The sequence below is a fragment of the Miniopterus schreibersii genome (genome assembly GCF_964146895.1).
Source record: "Miniopterus schreibersii genome assembly, chromosome: 1".
Classification (NCBI taxonomy): domain Eukaryota; kingdom Metazoa; phylum Chordata; class Mammalia; order Chiroptera; family Miniopteridae; genus Miniopterus; species Miniopterus schreibersii.
Window position 1 is genome coordinate 161,792,034 of NC_138101.1, and position 25,135 is coordinate 161,817,168.

Consider the following 25,135-nt stretch of genomic DNA (forward strand, 5'->3'; position numbering starts at 1 on the left):
TTAAATACCCCAATATTTGTGAGCCACATCCAAATTATCTCGTCATGAGGCTTACTTTGTAAACATTGTCTTTCGTGTCCACTTCCAAGTATACTACAGGTACCTTGAACCCTCAAAGATATAAGCCACCTCCTATGTTTATATTTCACCTACTACATAAATGAGAACCTCAAATATTGCGACACAATTAGTGACCATTTTTCATACAATAAGTATTAAATTATGGGCCCTGAATGACTGTTATAAAATATCAAGAGGATTAGATAAATGAAGATTTAGTTCTCCTTAGTAATTCTGGATCACCATCAAGATATTCTTACATAAGCTTTTTACTGAAATATTCCATATCCCAATCAATTTTCTTTTTCTTTTTAAAAAAAAAAAAAATCTTTATTGATTTCAGAGAGAGGAAAGGAGAGAGAGAGAGATAGAAACATCAATGATGAGAGTCATTGATTGGCTGCCTCCTACAGGCCCCCGACTGGGGATTGAGCCTGAAGCCCAGGCATGTGCCCTGGCTGGGAATCGAACCCCGATCGCCTGGATCATAGGTCGACGCTCAACCGCTGAGCCACGCCTGGCCAGGCCCAATCAATTTTCATTTTGATTAATTTCCTAATGCTTTCAGCAAGCTTCTATTTTCAAATTATTTGAGGAAAGCACAGTATTAAGATCCACTGCAGGTGAAAAGTATATGACCTAGCTCTCAACCTACTGTAAATCAGCATTTTCTAATGTAATTTAAACCATCCATATTAGATTTTCAAAACTAACTTTCTGTTCCATGTATGAAGAAAAGATACAAGTGGAAATGCTTATTTTTTCAATGGTATTTCAGTAACAGTAAAATTAAAGGAAACAACCACCTTAACCTCTTTTTGAATTTTATTATTCTAAAATGGTTCTATAAAATGTGGTATCAAAAATAAATTTTATAAACCTCCCATTCAGCTTCTAACAAATTTTACCTATATGCTCATTTGTCTTTAAGATTGTAAAAACACTTTCCTTTAGATAAACACTATCGTTTTACAAGTACAGCAAAGTAATGAGTCCTTTTCTCAGATTAAATTACTTTAACTAGGTTAGACACTTACATTTTGCCAATTGCTGGTGCAAATTATTCAGTGTGTTCATCAGATTTTTACATGGTTTCTTTGGAAGTATCTTCCAGGCTACATTTTTCTTGTCACCGGTTCTGAGATTAAATGGCAAAAATAAGATATTTGTTAGATGAACCCTGTGGGGGGTGGGGAGGAAAGGGGAAGTGTATACTTGATACATATCAAAAAGGAAAAGAGAAAACACATTGAACAAAAAATAAAACACTTAACAAAATATTCTAGTTAACAGGAGAAAAATATTACTGGGGTAAATTGGAATGCTCAATATTAAAAATTAATTTATATGAGGATGAAACCTTGCATTAAATATAGCTCAAAAATTTGTAATCATATCGGTACTGAGCACATTCCACATTCATTGGAATCATGCCAATCACTACCAAACTTAATGTGGTGGTCATTACTCTTAAACTCCATTTAAGAGTCTTTAGACGGCTAAATACTGGGAAAATCGTACTGTGTGGATTTTGTTGTTGTTGTAGATTGAAAATAGAGCACTGTAGAAAACTTTCAATGGGCTTATCAAAACACTTTGTCATATTTAAATATTGTTTTTTAGTTTCCTAGAAGAAAAATTATTTTGTTTCCTTCAGAAAAGAAATAATCTATAATATTAAATTAATTGAATAAACTACAACAGTCCAAAATAGTTTTATAACTACAAAAGAGGATATGTGTTTGAAAGTGCTATCTTGGTTTCTATGACAAACTCCTATAATCTCCATTACAACTATGACAACACAGTTAGTTGCTCTTTAAACTACATATGGGGTAGGAGAAGAAAAAAGCATGGTGCTAAAACACCATAAAGGTTTTGGACTTAACTATAGCTTTGTTTATTCCATTCTTTATTAAATCTTTTTTTTTTTTTTTTGTATTTCAACAGCAATGAATACTCATTTTAGAAATTTTGAAAAAGGTACAGAAAAAAGAGAAGAAAAGCACATCTACCACTCATGTTCTAATGACCAAAGACAACAACATAGCACAGGTGTGTAGTGAAACTTGCTGAACTTTTTTTTTCAATGTTCCCTAAACTTCCCACAGAACAAAAAGGGCAAATATCACTTTGAAAACTAAACAAAGGAAAAAGAGTGGACGGGAAAGCTTAAGATGACAAAGAACAACTGTCTTGGAATCTATCCTATCTTTTCACAGATGAGAATAAAAATACAGATAGGGCAGGGTAAAATTACAGGTGTCCTGCTGGAAAGGTTTTATTTCATTTATAATGTGACTAGGAGCATAGAATCCTACATTGCAGTGAGAACACAACACAGAAACACTATTCGCGTTATTTTCTTGATAAAGCACTCCCACTGTGCCTTATCATTCACTGTATGCATGCCTGCCTTCTGCCTTGTCAGACTACATTACAAGCAACTTAAGAAAAGGGAGTGTGCTTGGTTTTCCTTTTTATTCCGTGCCTAGCAAAACAAGGTACTCAAGACATGTCTGCCATACAAATGAATGAAAAATATCACTTCATTACATCTAATTATTTATTCAAGTAATTAATTTCCTTCTCTAACCCTTGATAGCTTCACTTTAAAACTTGGCTGAGTAGGACAGTTTTATTTAGTACCTGAGTTTGGATCCATGATAGCCTTCTGCATTTGTATTCATGGTAACATCATTTATGAGGTAATTATAACATAAATAGCTGATCATTAGTGATACATGTATTAGTTTGGAGTCACACAGTGATGGTTTCAAAATCCAGTCTGGCCAGTATAAGTTGTGTGCCTTTTGATAAATTACTTAAAAATCTAAGCTTTGGTTTTCTTATCTGTCACAGGGTTAATAAAAACTACCTCACAAAATAAAGAGAATAGATAACTTAGGCTATGCATACAGCTTTATGCCTAGCACATATCAGATTCTAATTTCCCTTTCTTCAGAAATTTCTTGACATTCATAATACACTCTGTATTACATGTATCTAAGAGTCAGTCAGAGAGGGAAAAGGAAACCAAAAATTCCATATTCAGAATTTGTTTTTCTTTCAAATTTTAGGTCAAGGCTCCAGAAATTCTGGGTAAAGGAAGGTAGAAAGCTGTTAGTATACTAGTTTAGTCTTCCCACAGATTTGTAATGATGATAATATCAAGAAGGAATAATACTAATGAGTGCAAAGACTCATGTTTCTTTTATTCTTTAACTCATTAGTGATCAAAACAGAAAGATAAAATAATTAAAAATTCTGTATCCCTGGCCAGTGCGGCTCAGTTGGTTGGAGCATCTTCCCATGCACCAAAAGGTTGCCGGTTCGGTTTTCAGTCAGGGCACATACCTAGGTTGGGACACGTTCAGGAGACAACCAATTGATGTTTCCCTCTCACATCAATGTTTCTCTTTCTTTCTCCTTCCCTCTCTCTCTAAAATCAATGGAAACATATCCTTGGGTGAGAATTAAAAAAAAATTCTTTTAACAAATTGAGGGAAAGTATAAAAGTAGGGAAATGTAATTTATTACCATAATAACCTTAGGATATACTCATTTACCACCCTTAATTTCAATTTTTGAAAACATTATGTCATGTAACATTAACAACTGGCAAAGAAAGAGATACTACTTTAATATTTAAATAATTAAATATTCCTGGTAAAGAATCTTTGACTCTTTTGATCCCATACATAAAATGGTTTTTATGCACAAAGTACATGCTGTATTTTCTTGGTTAGGCTTTCTCTGAATAAAAGCTTTTGACAGCTTTTATAAAGCATACATGTTTTATAGCAGAAAATTATTTTTTTGCTAAATTTTTCTGATGATTTAAATATTTGAAATTTTGACATATGACAAAACTAGAATGTTAAGATTTCAGAATTAAATAAAAAAGCTTTAATATAACACGTGCATATTTAAAAACCTATTTCACAAATACATATTTAAGCTGTAAAAGGCATACTAGCTTTTGGGCTTTACTGATAGACTAACTTGTAGTTATTTTAAGCATGTCCTGTGGATTCAATATGGTCACTGCATCAATTTCCTCTTTCCTGAATAGCATAAGTATGATTAAACTGAAAATAAGGGACACAAGAGAAACACTTAATTATAAAGAAGCTGTAAGTATATAGCTCCAGTAGTACAACTTAAATATTATTTCAATAAAAGAGAGAAGCTTATAAAATCCTTATACTCCTACGGTATAAAAGTAAAAAAAAAAAGGTATAATTTAAAAGTTATTTAATGACAGAGGGGAGGGAGGTGAGGGGGACTGGATAAAGGAAGGTGAAGGGATTAGCTAAAGAATATATACCCATAGCCTGTGAACACAGACAATAGTGTGGTGAGGGCCAAGGGACGGGGGTCGGAGGCTGGGTGGAAGTGGGCAGAGGGGGAAGAAAATGAGGGACATCTGCAACATTGTTAACAATAAAAATTTTTTTAATTATTTAAAAATTTTATTTATTTATTTATTTATTTATTTATTTATTTATTTATTTTAAACATATCTTTATTGATTTCAGAGAGAGGAAAGGAAGGGGAGAGAGAGAGATAGAAACATCAATGATGAGAGAGTCATTGATCCGCTGCCTAGCCCTCAACCCGGGCATGTGCCCTGACCGGGAATCGAACCCTGATCTCCTGGATCCTAGGTCGATGCTCAACCGCTGAGCCATGCCTGGCCGGGCCAAAAATTTTAAAACATTACATTAATTTTGATATGAAGTATCAGTATTCTAAATAGCATTACACTACACTAGATATAGTATTTCAATTCAAGTTGTGTTGTAAACAAGGAACAGTATTTCACTTTGTGTTTTACCCATATTCATCTGACTAAAGGGAAATAACCTTTTTCTATTTCTAACCTCAATTTTCCTGTTAAATTTCTAGGTAAACATAAGATTATAATGTTTCTTAAATATTTAAAAAGCTAAGGATGAGGGGTACATTTTCTTTCCAATAAAACCTTAGCCAATGCTCTAAATCTATCCTATTCAAGTATAGTAATTGCTGATTCAAAGATGGTGATAATCCCAAAAACAAAAACAATATAGCCAAAGGGAAATTCTAATAAGCTTTCATAAAATAAACAATTACATACACAGATTATGAAGTAAATTATTGGGTGTAGAATCACTAAAATGTACTTACTGAGAAATGGTGTTGGTATCTAGGTCAACACAACTAACATCTGGTGGAGGGTCATAGAGATCAAAGTATCTTGAATCAATTCCTACTATGAATGGACATGGTGCACTCAAGACATCGGCCAAGGCCAGTGGGCAGAGAGGAACATATGGGCATGGCCAGTGGAAAGGGAATATCATCTTGGATAAACAAAAGAATATTGGAGAATATTTAGCTGCTTGACATTGAAACATAATTTATCAGCATGAACAAAAAAATTGTCTTTTAAATATTTATACCTAAAGTCTAATGCTTAAAAATGAATTAAATAATTATAACCAGTGTTAATAGTCAGAAAGTTTAAATTGTTTCCACAACATAAAAATTTATTACACTTTGAATTAAAATAGCTTTAAATCATATATTTTCACAATAAGAAACTGTGATACTCACAGACACTAATGCTTCTGTCACACTAGTAAGCACAGAAGGCCGTAAGGAATGGATCAGAATCTTATGTTCTGTTACAGCAAATACCAGTAGTGTCACAGCATTTTCAGGGCCTAAATTCTGAAGTAGTGTTGAAAACTTGCCACCACTATCAATCCAAACAAAAATATGTAATTAATAAAATAAAGATCCAATAGCCTCATTACCCAAAATAATGAAGAAGAAAAAAGTTCATGGTTAGGGTAGGATTTGTATATATATTCAACTTTAAATATGATTGTTGATCTTATGTAGGGAAGACACTGCATCAGAAACACACTATAAAACAATGAAGTTTTATGAGGTTTCAAAATCATTCAAATCTTCTGCATTGTATTCAATATGGAAAATGAAAAGTCATCTGCTTTATTTTATATAGAAAGATTTACCATGTAGATAATGTCCAAACAAAGAATTTAATTTATAAGAGGGATGCTTTGATTGAAAGCAAATTCTTTAATGAGTTTTGGCTCATCTTCCACTGTAATAATAACAAAAAAAACCTACATGACTTACAGGCCTACATCCCTTAAGGTAAATACACATATTAAAACTTAGATATACGAATAGATAATCTTTCATATTGTAACGATGATAATAATATGAAATCCAGACTACCAAGTAATGATATATAAATACAAAGCAAATTCATAACGAAAACTTAGACATTCTGTATAGTAACAAAATTAATAATTCAGTAAGCCAACCAGTACTTTGTCTATATAATGCTAAATAATTGGCTTCACTGAATTAATTTTTAAAAAATAAAGCAAAACTAGTAACAAAAGTCTCTTGGAGAAATGAAAACATACGTCCACAAAAAACTTGTGCATGTTTATAGCATCATTATTCATAGTAGCCAGAAAGTCCATCAACTGATTAATGAATAAATAAAATGTGGTATATTCATATATAGAAATATTTGTTAGAAATAAAAAGAAATGAAGTACTGATACATACTACAACATGGACGAACCTTGGAAACATTCTGCTAAGTGAAAGAAGCTAAACACAAAAGGCAAAATATTATATGAGTCCATTTATATGAAATGTTCAGAATAGGTGAAATCTGTAGAGACAGAAAGCAGATCAGCTGTTGCCAAGGGTTGGGGAGGTGTGTGTGTGTTTGTCCATGTAGGGATGGGAGAAATAGGGAAGGTAAACTGCTAAAGCATACAAGGCTTTTTTTTAGAGAGATGAAAATGTTCTAAAATTGATTATAGCGATAGTTTCAGAGCTCTGTAAATATAACCAATGAATTGTACAGTTTAACTGGGTGAATTGTATAGTATGTGAAATATATACCAAAAAAGCTGTTAGCAACAAAATCCTCAGGTAATTTAGAATTATTTTTACATTGTCTCAGTCAGTATATCTAGTTTATTTTTGGCTTAAACAAAGGTTAAGAAAACACTGGTCACTCTGGGCCAAGACCTAGTGATGAAATAATCTGCAATTCTTACAAAATTAATGTCAAAGATGGCACCTAGTCACCCTTAGGAATGTGCTACAGAATAGCTTAATTATACTGTAACTATTTCTATGCTAGAGAAATTATACAGCTAATTAAATGTCAAGAAATGATACCATAGAAAAACATAATTCATAATTTCTTTGAACTTTTAAGGTGATGAAATACATTGTTCTACCCCATGGTTTAATATTTATAAATGTCTTTTTATTTTGAGGTTAAATTGAAAGTTAATTGCATCTGAATGTTCTTCATAGAATATTTAAAGCTAAAAAGAACTGTTTTCATAATCTACATACATATGTACCTATTTATGTAATTAATGATAACAAATGGATACACAAAATACCAAACAATACTATAAAACTCTTTCTTTTTTTAAGAACATTAACCTAAATATTAAGTAAATGGAATTTAGATAAAAAAAAGTTAAATGAAAAGTATTTCCATCATCATTTGAAATTCTGCTTGGGAAAGAAAGAAAATATTTGAATGTTACTTGAGCTCACACTAAATTTAGAGAAATAAACAGAAGTGAAGTTTTACTTGCCTTAGTGGAAGAGGTGAAGAAACAGGCTGACTGAGGATCAGATTATCATGTGGTGATAACTGGAAGAAGATTCAAAATAAAGTATTTGAAATATAAAGATAAACTTTAAAACACTACTTTCTGGTAAAAACATATAGACTAATGATGATGAAGTTTCAATATATTCATTCATTAGTATAATCACTTACTAAGATGCTGAAAAATATATCTTGATTACTGACCTCTTCTGACTACTAACTCTTCCATTTTAAATCCTATATCTTTTCTTCTGTTTCTCAATGTTTCCCTGATGCCATTTAAAAAAATCTGTATTGAAAGACTAATTTGTTAATTTAATACCATAAAATCAGAGTTAGCAATCCTATGGCCTCCAGGGCAAATCCACAGGCCACCTGTTTTTATAAATAGTTTATCGGAACTCATTATTTACATATTACCTCTAGCTGATTTTGTGCAATAACAACAGAGCTGAGTAGTTTCAATAGAGATCACATGGCTTGTAAACACTAAAGTATTTACTTTTTGGTCCTCAACAGGAAAAATTTGCCAACTTCTGCTACAAAACAAATCTTTTACATGAATTCAAACTGAGTTTGCTATATATATTCTGGCACTAAATACCAAAAAGACAGACAGAAATAATATGTAAATATGAAGACTGATTATAAAACTTATCAAATAGTATTTTTCTAAATATTTTATCTATATTAATATAATAATGCAATTATTTTTATCCACATTTTAAAATTTACGCAGATTTTCACAAATTTGTAAATATATATTTGCCAGATAATTTCTAATTTTGAATGATACCCTATTAAGGGCTGTGATAGATATAGTAAAGCACACACAGTGATGTTACATGAAAATATCTTAATGTAAATCACTTCATAAATGATGATTAAAGCAGAAATTTACATCTCAAAAGTACAAACAAAAAATATGAATAAAAGAGGAAAGATACAGTCAATTGAAAAAAGAGATGGGGAAAATAATTTATGTTCATTTTAAACTTCCTCCATCACAAAGATATGAGCATTCCTTCCTGCAATCTATGAAAACACACAACTTTTCCTTCTGTATATTCTAATATACTTAACTTAGAGAATAAATGCCAAAGCCACACAGAAACTTTCAAATACCTAGAACAAATTTAAGAAGATAAGTTCCTTTTTTGTGTTCAAAATGTCTACTGCCTCCTATTTAACTCTGCAACCCTTTATTTGAGAAAGAAAAATTAGTTGTCTGAGAGGCAGTTAATAAGACAATAAGGGCCCAAATTCTGAAATGAAATAGCATCTTGTTCTCTCTCAATTTCATTTGATTTTTCCTCCATTTAAAATAGTTATTCTTATGTTACATTTTGACAGATCCAATATTCATTCAACAGGGCACTTATAGCAAGAAAGTCTTACCTGAACTAAAATCCGTGGTCTCTGAGGAGATGGAAAAGGAACTTTATGCATAAAATGAGAAATATGCCTTAAAAACAAACAAAAAAAGGCAATTGATTCCAAAGTGAGTACCATACGCTACAAAGGTCAACATGTCATCCCAAGTCCAAGTTAAGTCAAAAGCTCTGTGAACCTGTAATTTCGAAATCCCTGCTACTATGAAAACAAGTGAACAAACAACCAAAAATCATTTGTTGCATTCAAGTTGCTTCTACCTAAATCCAATTCACTTCTCATATTAATAGTTGTTCACATTCAACAACGTTCATGTTATGAATATCTCAAAAGCTATTTTACCTTCTACCTCTCCCTAAGCAGATGATATACAACATGCCAGAGGCGTGGGCATTAACAAAGAAACCAATTCATGCATCTGTAATATGCTTTTTAGTCAACTGCTCATATTTTAAAAGTGAAACACCATTTAAAGTGCTCCAGAAAAATGAAAGAGTTTAACTGTTTCTAAAAGAGGAACAATATACAGACATATCTCATTTTGTTGAGCTTTGCTTTACTGCACTTTACAGATGTTGTGTTTTTTATAAACTAAATACAAGACCCTCCACCAGCAAAAAGATTACAACTCGCTTTATTGCAATACTCGCTTTATTACAGTGGTCTGGAATGGAACTCGCAACATCTCTGAGATGTTCCTGTACTTTCTACTAACAATAGGTTAAAAATCCTATTACATGATGGTTGTTTTTTCCCAGAAGAAAATGGATAAAAAGCTAGATTGACATGTTTTGTTTTGAACACTGGAAAAGGTAAAAGGCAATAATAGTGAAAATCTTTTCTTCTTTTAGGAAAAAGTTATTTTATTTCTGCATTACTTTTCTCTTAAACATTACTTCAAAACCATCTTTGTTTTAGAGCTGGAATAATTTCAACTGGATAGAGAGCATTAAAAGAGAAATGTATTAATTTTACAAACATGTTTTGACTGCTTGCTATGTATAAGACACTGACAGACATTATGGGAATTATAAAAAAAGGCATATTATACTACCACTTTATACCATGAAGGTACTCATAACCTAAGAAAAAAAGATAAGGGGATGATTCCAGAGGACACTTTTGCTTGAATTATCTGAAGTAATTAGAACAGCAGAAAACAAAGTGTGATCCATGAACATCTAAAGATCTCCAAGACCCATTCACAGAGATCTGCAAGATCAAAACTAATTTTTTAAAATCCTCACCTGAGGACATGTTTATTGAGTGTGTGTGTGTGTGTGTGAGAAAGAGAGAGAGAGAGAGAGAGAGAGAGCACGAGCAAGGGGGGGGTACCTTGATGTGAGAGAGAAACATCACTTGGTTGCCTCCCGTACAGGTGCCCCAACAGGGGATAGAATCTCAACATTTTTGGTGTATGGGACGACTCTCCAACTAACTGAGCCACCCAGCTGGAGCAAAACTATTTTTATAGTAAGATTTCATTTGCCTTTTTCACTGTGTTGATATTTGCACTAATGGAGCATCTTACTATGAATCAAGGCACCAAACTGTATTAGTAGTCACTGTATTCAGTTTCACTTAAGAATGTCTTTGATAAAACAATAAATATTATTAATTTTATTAAATTTTGTCCCTGTGGGGGCAAAATTAATTAATTTTAATTCACTATTAATTAGTTTTAAAATCCTCATCCAAGGATATGTTCTTCACTGATTCTAGAGAGGAAGAAAGGGAGAGAGAGAAACATTGACGTGAGAAAGAAACACGAATTAGCTGCCTTCCATATGCACCCTGACCAGGGATCCAACCTGCCACCTTTTTGTGTACGCGACCACGCTCCAATCAACTGAGCCATACTGGCCGGGGCTTCAGTGTACTTTAAAAAAAATAATCTGTGATGAAAGGGGAAGTATGTATAAAGCACTTCTGCTATGCACAGCAGTACAAATGGTTGTCTTGAAAAGCACTTGTGTGACTGAGTCCACAGCAACACTTGGTCCATGCCAAAAGGTCCTTAACATTTGGTTCTATGAAAAATGTCCATAAGCATATTTGGTACATGACAAATTATTCTTGATATTTGGTCCTGTCAAAAACTTCCATGCTTAGAAAACATTCTTTGGGTTCAGATAGCCCATAACAGTTATTTATACTTTTGGTTTATAGGATTAATACATTAAAAAAATACTATCAAATTTTATTGATCTAATAATTGTCCTGTATCTGTATTGCCAATAATAACCCTTCTTGCCTCAGTAACCTAGCTGGTAGTGGCACATGGGGTAAATAGGTAGATGGGTCAATGTGGACCAAATGTCTCCATGGATGTCTTAGACAGGACCAAATGTCTGCTAATCCCCATAATAAACTCCACTTGTCATGTCTGGTGCAGTAACAAAAAGGAAAATCCAAAATTTTCTGAAAAGACTATTCAAATGTCCATCTACTTATCTTTTCCACCTATTTATCTGTGTAAGGCCAAACAACCCAAACAACCTATTGCAACAGATTAAATACAGAAGCACACATGAGAACCTACCTGTGTTCAATTAATCCAGCCATTATTTATAAAAATGTAAAGCAATGTCACTCTTCTCACTAATTTTTTTTGCAGTGGAAAATAGTTATTTAAAAAAATATATATATTTATGTTAACATGTGATGGGTTTATTATTTTAAAAAATTAATTAACATATTTTTTAAGTTTTCAGTTTTAATTTCTACTATAATAAATATCAACAGATATGCTCAGTTTTTAAAAGTATAAAGGAGTCCTGAGACCAAAAATATCTGAGAACTGCTGCATTGGAATACTGAGACTAAAAAAGTGCAAGGGAAAATTAAAGCCTAAGCCTGTAAAGCAAGTGTTCTTATGATAAATCTATCACTTTCCAACTGTCATTAGAGTCGGGGAATTCTGCCTAAGAACACGAAAGAGCTTAAGTGATCGATGGTATAAAATAAACAATAGACAATGGAGATATTTAGATCTCATTTGAATATCTTACTGTATGAAACATTATTCAGTTTTAATGATCTTAAAGTGAATCACTCAATTTTTAAAAAGAATAAAGAATGCACTCATCTAATTTTTCCTTTAAATTCATGACATCTAAAAATAGTGAGGAATATTTTAAAAGGTTCATAATAAATCCAAACTACGTGTAAAATAAGAATTACAAAACTATTTTTTAAAATTCCAATTAGGATCTCCAAACTTCACAAGAACATCAAAAAATGAAACGCTTATTTTGTTAGAGATAAAGTTATTTAAAATAACATGACTGTAAAAGTATAATATAATATGTGTCTCTCATACATGGAGATAAGTTTTATCTGTCAGTTCTTCCTGGTGTGTGAGACAGATTAGGATCATATTATGGTTTGGTTTCTCCCTAGCAGAGTGATTGTGGGCAAACAGCTCATTTTTCTGAGACTTGTATTCTCTGAAAGATCTGGATGCAATACCTACTTCAAAGGGCTTCCATGAGAAACAATTGTGATAATGTATGCGATGCAGTGCTTTGGAAATTTGCCCAATAAATTGTAGATGTTAGTTCAAACAACAAAAAAGTATAATAGAGAAATATTCCTGATTGAAACAACCAAACTTTTTCCCCCCCAAATAACTCCTGACAAATCTAGTTTCCATATAAAATTTACCAGTAAAATTCAATTACTAGTACAAATATACCACACATACTGGGAAGATCTGCCAAATTTTGAACCAAGAAGGCTTCAAACTTACTTCTCAATTGGAAGGACATGAGGTCCAGAGATGGAATAACGATACAAAAATGTCAGAAACTTCCTGAATGCATCAAAAAAAGGCCAGTGAGAAAGAAGACAGATGCACTTATTAGTGTGAACTGTTTTGGAACTATCAGACTTCCCATCTGCTGATGATGCTAAACCCAAAAGAAGTCTCTGTTTTTCTGTGAGGTTCTCCTCAAGATATGGTTCATAAAACTGAATAGCAGCACCATAGACCTGGAAAACAAGTAATATATTTACTAAATACACCTTATATAATTTATTCAAATCATATCATTAGTTAAATATTTAATAGATAAGCCAGGCCATTATAAGCCATTATACGCCTTTGAGTCAGGCAAGGTGCCAGGTACCAGGAACACAGTAGTGAACAGACATCACTCTTTGCTTTCTTGAAGTACATTAAAAATAAAATTTTAAAATTACACAAGTGTTACTCTCACATTTCCTTATATTTTTTCAAAAAGGTGTTTCAATTAAATTGCATTGGTTTCATAGACAGTGAAAGAAAGTGTATCAATAATCTCTACAAGAAGAAAATTAAAAATTATTTAGTAGACAGTAGGACAATTTTAGATAAGGAAATATAAATTCCAATTTCAGGCCATTCACTGATTTTCTCTGGATCTCAATTTCTCAATCTATAAAATGAGAATGTCAAACTAAGTAATTTCCAAGGTCCCTTCCAATTATAATAGTACATGATTCTAAAAAAGCATCACATATTTAATGTCTTTTGTATTATTTTCAAAGCTTCTGTATCACAGAAAATAAAGCAATGAAGGATCATCATTTAACAATTAAAAAACCTTTCACCATGTTCACAAGAAAGCATTTGGGAATATGGAAGAGAATGAAAATTTTCTGTTCCTATGTCCCTGGATATAGTTACTTTAACCAAATGAAAGAGGTACGTATAATAGATTCAATTTAACCAGTTATATTTTCCTACTGTTCCTTGCACTATATAAAACTTAAATGTAAAATGTACAAGAACTTCCCAATATAACTTGTTAAAACACGTAGTACCTTTTCAGCTGAGGCTCCAGTTAACACAAATGTAGAAAATACAGGGAGAGGGTATTTGCTATTCGATGGCCAACATTCAATAGTTGCACCCATTGGTAAACAAAATAGGGGAACAGATTCTGGGAGTGAGAATGACTCATAATCTTCTTGAGGATATCTACAAATCAGACCTATAAAAACAAAAATAAATATTAGGTCATCATCTCTTGAATTTAGGTGTTCATAATTTGAATGATGCTGAAATGCTTTATTAACACATTTCAAAGTTCAAAACATTACATATACTAGGCAGAGCAAAAGTAGGTTTACAGTTGTGAGTATGCGAAACACAGAGTTTATTCTTATATTATTATTTATTAATTAATGTATTACTTTCCATATGAACAACTGTAAACCTACTTTTGCCCCACCCTGTATGTTCATCAAATAACTTAATGCTTCAGTAGGATTCATATAGATTTTAATCCTCAAACATATTCATATTAACTGCTTAATATTTATCAAACTTCATCCACAAAAGCTAAGTAAGGCAAACAAGAAAAGATTATTCTAAAGAAATATACATAAATACACACATATTCAAAAATTCAATTTGTGGTCACACTACCTTAAAGCACATGAATATACTATTAAAAATTTTTTTTCAATATGTTTACCTGCATATATCCATTTCACCAGTTCTCAATAACTTTTATTGGGTTTTTACACATTAAAATAGATGTCCTATAGGAGTATATACATAATTTCTAGCACAAATACAAGAAAAATACCAATAAAAATAGAAGAGTCATATATTTACAGTATCTTCAGAATAGTATCAACTCAAGCCCGGCTTCTGAATAATCCCAAATTATATGAAGATAGAGTTTCAAGTGGCCTATGATTTCATGTTAAATAGACTAGTCTAGAAAGTGGTCTAGGAATCTTCTGTTGAACACATCCTCCAGCAGAATCTCATACTGATTTTGTGAGACTAGAAATAGAAAATAGGTTCCCTGAACTTGAACAGTAAAAGCCAAGTGGAAACCATCACTAGATATGGCCTTAAAGACAAAATGATAAATTAGGAATACCAGTAGTTGGTCTGCCACTAATATCTGTGTGATTTTGAACAAATCATATACCTATAAGACTGGTTTTCTCATCTATAAAGTGAGATGAACTAGATATACTAAGGTCCAAGGCAGTTCTAAAATTCTCTAATTATGTGCTGGCCAGCTAGTAGATCCCATGAAGGTCTACAGTTAATTGTCCTCTACTCTCCCAGGTCATAAGGCTATAGATAGTATAGGCTTTAAGTAGTTCAGAAGTAGTGATGAATTGTATGTAGGTCTTAAAAAAAAAAAAAAAAAGAACAGAAATTAATAGTCTAGGACATGATTCTAAACCTATATTATTTAAAAGGCTGAAGCTGCTCTCTTGCAAATAAGATCAGTATGTTTGCTATTTTGAGGTTTCTGGCAATTGAAAATTTCAGCTATGTATTATAAAATCACAAATTAGTTTATAATATTTCAGATTATTATGAAATAATTACATATGAACCATAGACTTCACTAAATTTGATGTAAAAATTAAACATTAATTTAACTGGAAAATACTTTTCTCCATTTTCTACTGATTTAAAAACTTAAAGAGAACTAATTTCTACTTATTTATTTAAATCTAATGTTTAAAAATATCTCGCCTTCTTTTAATATAAATCTTCCATTAAGCATCCAATAACTGTATGGATGAAAACAAAACAGAAGCAAAAGACATGGGTTATAGTCCCAGTCCTGACACTAACACACTGTAAGACAGGTTTTATTTATTTTCTTTAATATTACTGGCCCCCATAATACATTTATATATTAAGTATTCCATGAAAATTATACTTACCAGCTTTGTAAGAGATAGTGTTAGTTTTTGCCACTGACTTTTTGTAACATAAGTATACTGCTGATCCCCACTGAATTAAAAAAAAGAAAATATCATTAATTTTAAAAGGTAATAACTTAATAAATTGGAGTCTCTTTGATCTTTCTAGTATGTATTATTTAAGATGTAAAAGATTGCTGTTAGCTATTTTCAGTTGGTTGTTTTGTGAGCATTTTATTGGAGTTATTGCCCACTTTTCTCTCAGAAGTAGAATTTAACATATTTTTTCCCTGCAACAGCAATAACATGAAAATCTGACCCCTTAAAACAAAACGAAGCCATAAAAATTTAGATTTTATGCTAAGTGAAAAACTGGGCAGAAGTGATAAACTAAGAAATATCTACTCGTGTATATGTATGTCTTCCTTTTGATTCCATAACCCCTTTCAGATACTGCCAGATTTTTCTGCAGCTCTTTATACCAACACTCGAGTAGTAATTTGCCATATCCATTTCCTTATATCCCATTCTCTCCTGAATCCATTCCAAAAAAAGTTTTAATGTTACCATTCCTTAAAAGAACACCTTGACAACTTTAATGATGCCAAATCTAATACAGTAGTTGATTCCTAGTCTTCATTTTATTCAACCTCTCAGCAGATTTTGATACCACTAATGACTCCCTTCCTGGAACATTTTCTTTCCTTGGCTTTTCAGGCAACACACTCTCCTGGTCCCTCCCCATCAAATCTCTGGCCATCCCTCAGCCTTTTAAAAAAAATCCTCACCCAAAGATATGTTTTTATTGATTTTAGAGAGAGAAAGGAAGGGGGAGAGAGAAAGAAAATGGATGAAGAGAGAAACATCAATTGGTTGCCTCCTGTACTTGCCCCAACCAGGATTGAAACCACAACCTAGGTATATTCCCTGACCAGGAATCAACCTACAATATTTTGGTGTACGGGACGACGCTCCAACCAACTGAGCTACCTGGTGAGGGCCCTCAGTCTCCTTTGTAGCAATCATCTTTTCTCTTTTCCTGATCATTAAGTATGTTCTATTCTTTACTTTCTATAAATCAGGGGTGGGGAACGTCCAGCCAGAAGGCCATATATACAGCCCATGAAATCATTTGGTTTGGCCCTGCCAAGGCAACTGCAATTCCAGTCATCATATTAGGGATGAGTTAATTAAATGTTTGACCAAATATAGCAGGCTAATTTTTAAGTTGATAATTTTGTATGGCCCTTGAATGATGTTATAAATATCCAAATGGCCCTTGGCAGAAAAAAGGTTGACCACCCCCGCTCTAAATGATCTCATACATTTAGTCCCATGGTTTTAAATAACTGCTACTCCCAAAGGAGTCTCAATTTTCTAGTCCCAGCTGTAACTGAGATGAGGAAGACTGTGGTTAAAGCAGATTTTGGGGTGAAGAAAAGGAGTTCGTTTTTAGACATGTTAAGTTTGAAAAATTTATTAGACATCCAAGTGAAGAGTCATATAGAGCTAAGGTAACTTGGGAGACATCACCACTTGACATTAGGTGGTGACAGATATATTCATTTAGCACATTTCCTTACCTTCTTTTGGCCTCAACTCAAATGCCGCTTTATTATTTCATCACCTTATATGCAATAACAAGCCTCCCTCTACCCTTCCCAGTCCTCCCTATCACTCCTTTCTTGCTTTTCTTCCCTGCATAGCATATTGCATATTTTCTTATTTATTATCTGCCTCTCACCACTAAAATATAAGTTCTATGATGGCAAGGGCTTTGTTTTGTTCACTACTTTATCTGTAGTACTTAAAACTGTGCCTACTATGTAGAAATGCTCAATAAATATGTGTTAAATTAGTCAGGACATGTTTGTGCACACATGATAGAGTACCTGCATAAACTAGTACATGAGGATAGAGTCATAGTACTGAGGACAGATATATGGAGAAAATAAACTTACTTAAGAAATATATATATTTAAATATGTTCTACTGATTTTTAGAAAGAGAGGAAGGGAAAGGGGGAGAGAGAAAGAATAAAACCCCAAAAACATCTATGGGAAAGAGAAACATCTATTAGCTGCCTTCTGTACGCAGCCCAACTGGGGATTGAACCTGAAACCTGGGCATGTGCCCTTACCAGGAATTGCACCAGTGACCTTTTGGTGCACAGTATGATGCTCAACCAACTGAGCCACACTGGCCAGGGCTAAGAAATATTTTTTACATATTAAGAGGCTACTATAACAAACACCTACTTACCACCAAGATTTAACAAATGTTAACAATTTATCATATTTGCTTCAGATATTTTAATCTATAAAGAAACAAAAAATTACACTTTAGCTAAAGCCTCATCTTCTACTCCTTTCTGTTCTCCAGAGTTAACTACTAACCTAAAGCCAGTGCATTTCATTTACGTGCATTTAAAAAATTTCTACTATACAAATATACACACCTATGTGTATGTATTATTGTTTTATGCATTTTAAATTTTACATAAATAATGACATACTGAATATATGCTTTTATAGCTTAATTTTTTACTCATCAACATGTTTTTGGGAATTAGTGGAGTTGATCTAATTTCCTTTTCTGAACTACTGGATAGTATTCCATTAATAAATGAATCAGTTTATTTTACCTATTCCTCTACTGATGAACACTTAGGTTGTTTCTTTTTTTTTCTTTTGGCTATTACAAACAATGTTGCAATACACTGGCTCAACATCAAGAAATTTTTCTTGCTTTCTTAAGCATTTTTCTACTTTTTAAAATTTATTGATTATAGAGAGAGAAAGAAGAGGGAATGGGAAAGATAGAGAGAGAGAGAGAGAGAAACACTGATCTGTTGTTCCATTTATTTATGCATTTATTGGTTGATTCTTGTGTGTGCCCTGACCTGAGATCGAATCATAACCTTGGTGTATTGGGACAACGCTCTAACCAACTGAGCTACCAAGCACAGGCATAAAACATTTTTTCTGTGTCTCCACGAGATAAACTGTTAAATCGTGCTTAGGGCATTAAATTATGCTCATTGCTGTGTTAGAATTTTGTTTTTATAAATGCTTTAGTATTTTTCTATCAAAAGAATGAATGTGTAAAAGTCAAGTGGATATTATGAATGTAAGTCAAACTGGACTTTTAGTTTATTGGGTGAGTAAAAAATTTAGAAATAAAGGGCTCTCTATTGAAGAGTCCCAACTCCAGTTCCCAATAAGCCAAATTTCGTGAAGATTAAAAAACTTTCACTGATAACCTTTGTGATGATAAAAAGGGAGCTAGCTATATGACCATTTGGATATGGTAGAAACCAAAAGGAATATTCTAAAATGAAAAATAGAAGTTCAGAGATACAATAAAAATTATAGGGCTCTGGAGGAAAATAACCATGATAGCAAAACTAAAAGAGGGTTTTCTAAATTTTTTCACATACAAGATTGAGCAAAAAAGAAAGTGGGAAGAGCATTGTTCTAAAAATACTTTAAATGTTTAACCTATAAACTATCTGTATTGTGATTTACCATGGCAAAAAAGTACTTTCAGATGCTTTTTTTTTTTTAGGAATTAGGTACATGATTTAATTACTTGCTTTGTTAATAACTATTTTTCTAAGTAAACTTGCTAAATCAAATACTCACATTTTTGAAAGACTGTAAAACAAGAGCCATTTGCATAAGGTATGAAAAAACACTCTCAATGAGTCAAAAACTGAGTAGAGAGTCCCAAATTTGCCAAGAGTTAAACTGTGTGACTCAAAACTCCTGGGCTACATATCCTTAACTACAGATTTTTGCATTTTGGCATCACATGACCGTTCATAAGTTCTCTTCCAGCTCTAAAATATTATACTTCTATTCTAAATCAATACAAATCCAAATAATTTAAGGCTTATAGTTCAAAGTTTAAAAATTAATAATTCTTCAAAACTCTTTCTGTACATAAGCTTAATGGGTAGTGGAGAGGTGGAAGAGGCTTTTTTTAAGGCCAAAGCTATAAACTGGGTACAAAAATCACGTAGGAACTTGAGGAAAAATTCAACATACATTTTCTTATGTACATTAGATTGGGGTTTTTTTCTTCTTAATACATACATAGTACATACATACATTTAAAAGTCATCCACACATAGCCTGAATTTAGATCATCAAGGGTGTGAGCTTAGGTGGTAAAGATAAATGGTCTACAGACTAACCCTTAGGGCATTCCATTGTGTAGAGGTTAAGGAGATGGGAAGGTATCAGCAAAGGCAGAAAAGGAATGATTGGTGAGGTAGGAGGAAGAGGTTGCATAGAAAAAGAATACATCTCTTCCTGCAACTGTTTCAAGAAGAAAGATGTGATCATCTTTGTCAAAACCTACCGAAAATAAGATGAAGAACAGATCATTAGATGCAACAAGAGCAATCTTGGTGGGATGGTGGAGACAAAAGCCTAACTGAAGAGTCAAGGTGAGGAAGGGGACAGAATATAATTAACTCTTTGAGACATTTTATTGTAAAGGAGAACAATGAAATAGGGGGCAAAAGATGAAGGGGGGATAAAAGGGTCAAGTTTTGTAAAGATGGGAGAAACATGGTTTGCATGCTGGAGGAAATAACCCAATAGAAAAATTGATGACTCACAAAGAAAGTAAGGAGAATTGCTAAAGTCACGTCATCAAATAGGTAAGGATATAGATCTAGTGCACAAATGGAGGGAAGGGTTAACCTTGGGTAGTGCATTACTTTTGCAATAGGGGAAATTTTTTTTTAATTAAAAAAATGTTTTTTTGCATAACTCCTTTTGAAAGTACAACTAAAGTACTTACCTAAAAATAAAATATCCAACATCTTTAAAAACATTATTTTTAATTTAGTAATTGTGCTTTGCTGTTTTCCAAAGATTTTACATTATGGTCTTTCCATCAGTGGCTAATTTTATTAGTGCAAAAATCACTTACCATACTGTTATTGAGATTCTTGTCGACTTTGCAGAATGTGTGTGGTGGACTTTCTCCTTTACTGGGTATAATAATACATATGTCTGTGACAGCCAGTGTATTCTGAGTCATGTTTTCAGAGGCTCTTCGGTAAGTGATATAAATTTTTTGTGATGAGGTACTGCCGCTAATATTTGCAGGGCGTCCATAGGGAGTACTCTGAATAATTTCACACCCCTGTTTCAATCTTTCTTTCCAGTCATATAAAACCCTAAAAAATAAGTTAAATAAATAAGTACACAAAGCACCCTCAAATATGAAAGGTAATATTATCAGGTGTCATGAATTGATCCTTAGATGTAGCAGAGATTCCAATCTTATTGCAAGTTTGAATTGCACAGTCCCATATAAAATTAGAGGATAACTGTTTTCCCTACCAACAATTTAAATAATGTAAGAAAAATTCAGATTAACCTTTGTGTTTGTAAACATAAACCACAGGATGGCAACGATTAAGCGCAAAGGTACTTGTTTTAGTGTTCCATTTAATGGATCTATTTATTTATTTTTGTCTCTAAAACCAAGCATCTTCTTGAGAAAAAGCAACTTTGTATTGTGGCCAAAATTAAAATTTTACAAAAGACTCCTTAACCAGAGGGTACAGAACCTGCCTGCATACTTTTACTTCCAATACTTCCCTCAGGTTTAAGAGATAATTTTAGTCTTTAAAAGAGAAAATAACCTCAAAAGTATAGGTGAAAGACATAGGCTTTTTTCCCCTCCTCCTTCTTTACGTAGTAAAATCACAGGCTTTTCATACTGGACAAGACAGGCATCCATCCCTTAAGTCTTCTAAATACTAAAAGTACTTGGGGAAACAAAGAAAATGTCATCTTTGAATAATATAGTTTAATTCTTTCACAGAATTCACTGATTAGATTTTAAAGCTAAGTCCTTGGCATCAAAAAAAAAAAAAATTAAAGGTCTACTATATTGTGTTTTTGCTATAGAAATTGTTGTAACAGGCAATCCTTAACATCAGTCAGTATTCCCTTTTATAAAATTCCATTATATAAAGAAAATTTAGTGCCAGAAATTGGTCAAATTATTGCTTTCTAATGTAATTTTTAATTGTTCTTTTTGTCCTGGTTGTCAGCAAACAAAAAACTTTTCTTAACATTTTATTTGGAAAATTTAGAGCTAAACTGGATGCTTAATCATAGCAACTATGTTTATCCTATTGTTGGCTCAGTTGCTTATTCTTACTTCTCCTTTTGATCTTGTTCTTTTCTGTTTTGTTTTGTTTTAATCTTAAAAAAAGTCGTTGTAACAGAGAGAAATTACACAGATCTAAATTCAAATTCCTACCACTTGTTACTAGCTATACTATCTTAGGCAGTTACTTAATCTCTAAGCCTCATACTCCTCAGCTATAAAATTTGAAAATCTAACTCACAGGATCTTGAGAAAATTAGGTGAGAGTATAAGTAAGATTTCCAAAATAGTGCTTGGCATATAGATGCTCAATTGAAAACAAGAAAATAAAAATAGAACACAGAAACCCCCCCACTATTTATTACCACATATTCTTAAAATACATGGAATATAAATACATGTGATATGTATGATGTCTATTTTCTTTAATCAGATATTGTGCTGTTGTATGTATCTTGCATTACTATTTTTTATTTTTATATTGTTAGATGACTTTTCCTGTCTAAACGGTAAGCTTTTCTGTGGTACATTTACTCCATGGAATACTATGCAGCTATGAAAAAGAAGGATCTCTTCTCTTTAGGGCAGCATGGATGGAATTGGAGAGTATTATGCTTAGCAAAATAAGCTAGTCAGAGAAAGACAAGTATCACATGATCTCACTCATATGTGGATTATAATGAACAAAATAAACTGATAAACAAAACAGTTCCAGAGACATTGAAGCATGGAACAGACTGAAGGATCTCATAGGGAAGGTGGGGGTGGGTGGCTGGGGAGAGATTAACTGAAGAACTTACATGCATAAATGCATAACCCATGGACACAGACAATGGTATGGAGAAGTCCTGGGGGTGGGGTGGATGTAGGGTGGAGGGGATCAATGGGGAAAAAAGGGGGACATCTGTAATACTTTCAACAATAAAGATAAATTAAAATAAATAAATAAACTGTAAGCTTTTAAGGATACAAAATAAATATACAGAAACTGGTTGCATTTTTATATACCACTAATAAACCACCAGAAAGGGAAACTAAGAAAACAATCCCATTTACAATTCCATCAAAAAGAATAAAATACCTAGGAATAAACTTAATAAGGAGGTAAAAGACCATACTTGGGAAATAAGACACTGAAGAAAAAAACTGAAAAAGATACAAATAAGTGGAAGCATATACCACGCTTATGGATAGGAAAAATGAACATCATTATAATGTCCATACTATCCAAAGCAATCTATAGATTCAACACAATTCCTATTAAAATACCAATGGTGTATTTCACAGAACTAGAACAAATATTCCAAAGTTTATATGGAACTACCTAAGACCCCAACTAGCCATAGAAATCTTGAGAAAGAACAAAGTTGGAGGTACCATGCTACCTGGTATGAAGTGATACTACAAGGCTATAGTAATCAAAACAGCATGGTACTGGCATAAAAACAGACATACAGATCAATGGAACAGAATAGAGAACCCAGAAATAAACCCATACCTACGTGGTCAATTAATACTGACAAAGGAGGTAAGAACATACACTGGGGTAAAGACAGTCTATTCAATAAATGGTATTGGGAAAATTGGACAGATATGTGCAAAAAAATGAAACTACACCACCTTCTTACATCACATACAAGAATAAACTCAAAATAGATTAAAGACTTAAATGTAGGACTTGAAACCATAAAACTCCTAGAAGAACACATAGGCAGTAAAATCTCAGACATTTCTCTTAGTAATATTTTTTTATGATATATCTCCTAGGGTAAGGGAAACAAAAGAAAAAATAAACAAATGGGACTACGTCAAACAAAAAAGTTTTTGCACAGCAACATCAACAAGATGAAATGATAACCCACTGAATTAAAGAAGATATTTGTCAGTGATATATCTGATAAGGAGTTAATATCCACAATTTATAAAGAACTCATAAAACTAAATACCAAAAACCCCCAAACAATCCAATTAAAAAATGGGCGAAGGACCTGAATAGACACTTCTCCAAAGAGGACTTACAGATGGCCAATAGATATATGAAAAGATGTTCACTGTCACTAATCATCAGAGTAATGCAAATTAAAACCACAATGAGATATCACCTCACACCTGTCAAGATGGCTATCATCAATAAATCAACAAACAAGTGTTGTCAAGGATGTGGAAAAAAGGGAACCCTTGTGCACTGTTGGTGGGAAGGCGGATTGGAGCAGCCACTATGGAAAACAGTACGGAAGTTCCTCAAAAAGTTAAAAATGGAACTTCCTTATGACCCAGCAATTCTACTTCTGAGTATATATCCAAAGAAACCCAAAACACTAACTCGAAAAAAACCATGCACTTTTATGTTTATTGCAGCATTATTTACAACAGCCAAGATTTGGAAGCAACCCAAGCATCCATCAACAGGCAAATGGATAAAAAAGCTGTGGTACATATATACAATGGAATATTACTTGGTCATAAGAGAAGAATGAAACCTTAGCCCGGCAGGGCGTGGCTCAGCGGTTGAGCATCGACCTCAGATCCAGGCGATCGGGTTCGATTCCCGTTCAGGGCACATGCTGGGTTGCAGGCTTGATCCTCAGTCGGGGGCGTGCACAAGGCAGCCCACCAATGACTCTCTCATCACTGATATTTCTATCTCTCTCTCTCCCTCTCCCTTCTTCTCTCTGAAATCAATAAAGACATATTAAAAAAAAAGAAAAAAGAATGCAACCTTACCATATGCAACAGCATGGATGGACCTAGCAAGCAGGTATTATGCTAAGTAAAATCAGTCAGTCAGAGAAAGACAAATACCATATTATTTCACTTATATGTGGAATCTAAAGAACAATATAAACAAACAATAAAAATAGAAACAGACCCTTATATACAGAGAACAGGCTGATGGTTGCCAGAGGGAAGGAGGGTTGAGGGGCTGGGTGAAAAAGGTAAAGGGATTGAGAAGTACAAATTGCAGTTACAAAATAGTCATGGGGATGTAAAGTACAGCACAGGAAATATAGCCAATAATATTGTAATAACTATGTATTGTGCCAGATGGGTACTGGAAATATCAGAGGGAAAACTTTGTTAAGTATATATGACACCACTATGCTGACACCTGAAACTAATATAAAGTAATACTCAATGTAAACTGTAATTGAAAAAATAAAAAATAAAATAAATAAATTGTAAGATTTTAAAGGCAAGAATGAT

At 32.9% G+C, this 25,135-nt stretch overlaps 1 protein-coding gene across 2 annotated transcripts in view; it reads right to left on the reverse strand.

Annotated features, from left to right (window-relative positions):
* Positions 1-25,135, reverse strand: part of DENND4A (DENN domain containing 4A) — a 96,838-nt gene that overhangs the window by 38,540 nt on the left and 33,163 nt on the right. For both annotated transcript variants that reach the window (XM_081128872.1, XM_081128871.1), the window contains 9 exons: positions 20,738-20,987; positions 15,815-15,884; positions 13,934-14,103; positions 12,879-13,120; positions 9,134-9,200; positions 7,719-7,777; positions 5,662-5,806; positions 5,233-5,408; positions 1,098-1,198 (listed from right to left, as the gene is read on the reverse strand). In XM_081128872.1, the coding sequence (XP_080984998.1) occupies positions 1,098-1,198; positions 5,233-5,408; positions 5,662-5,806; positions 7,719-7,777; positions 9,134-9,200; positions 12,879-13,120; positions 13,934-14,103; positions 15,815-15,884; positions 20,738-20,987 (1,280 nt within the window). The remainder of the gene's footprint in view (positions 1-1,097; positions 1,199-5,232; positions 5,409-5,661; positions 5,807-7,718; positions 7,778-9,133; positions 9,201-12,878; positions 13,121-13,933; positions 14,104-15,814; positions 15,885-20,737; positions 20,988-25,135) is intronic.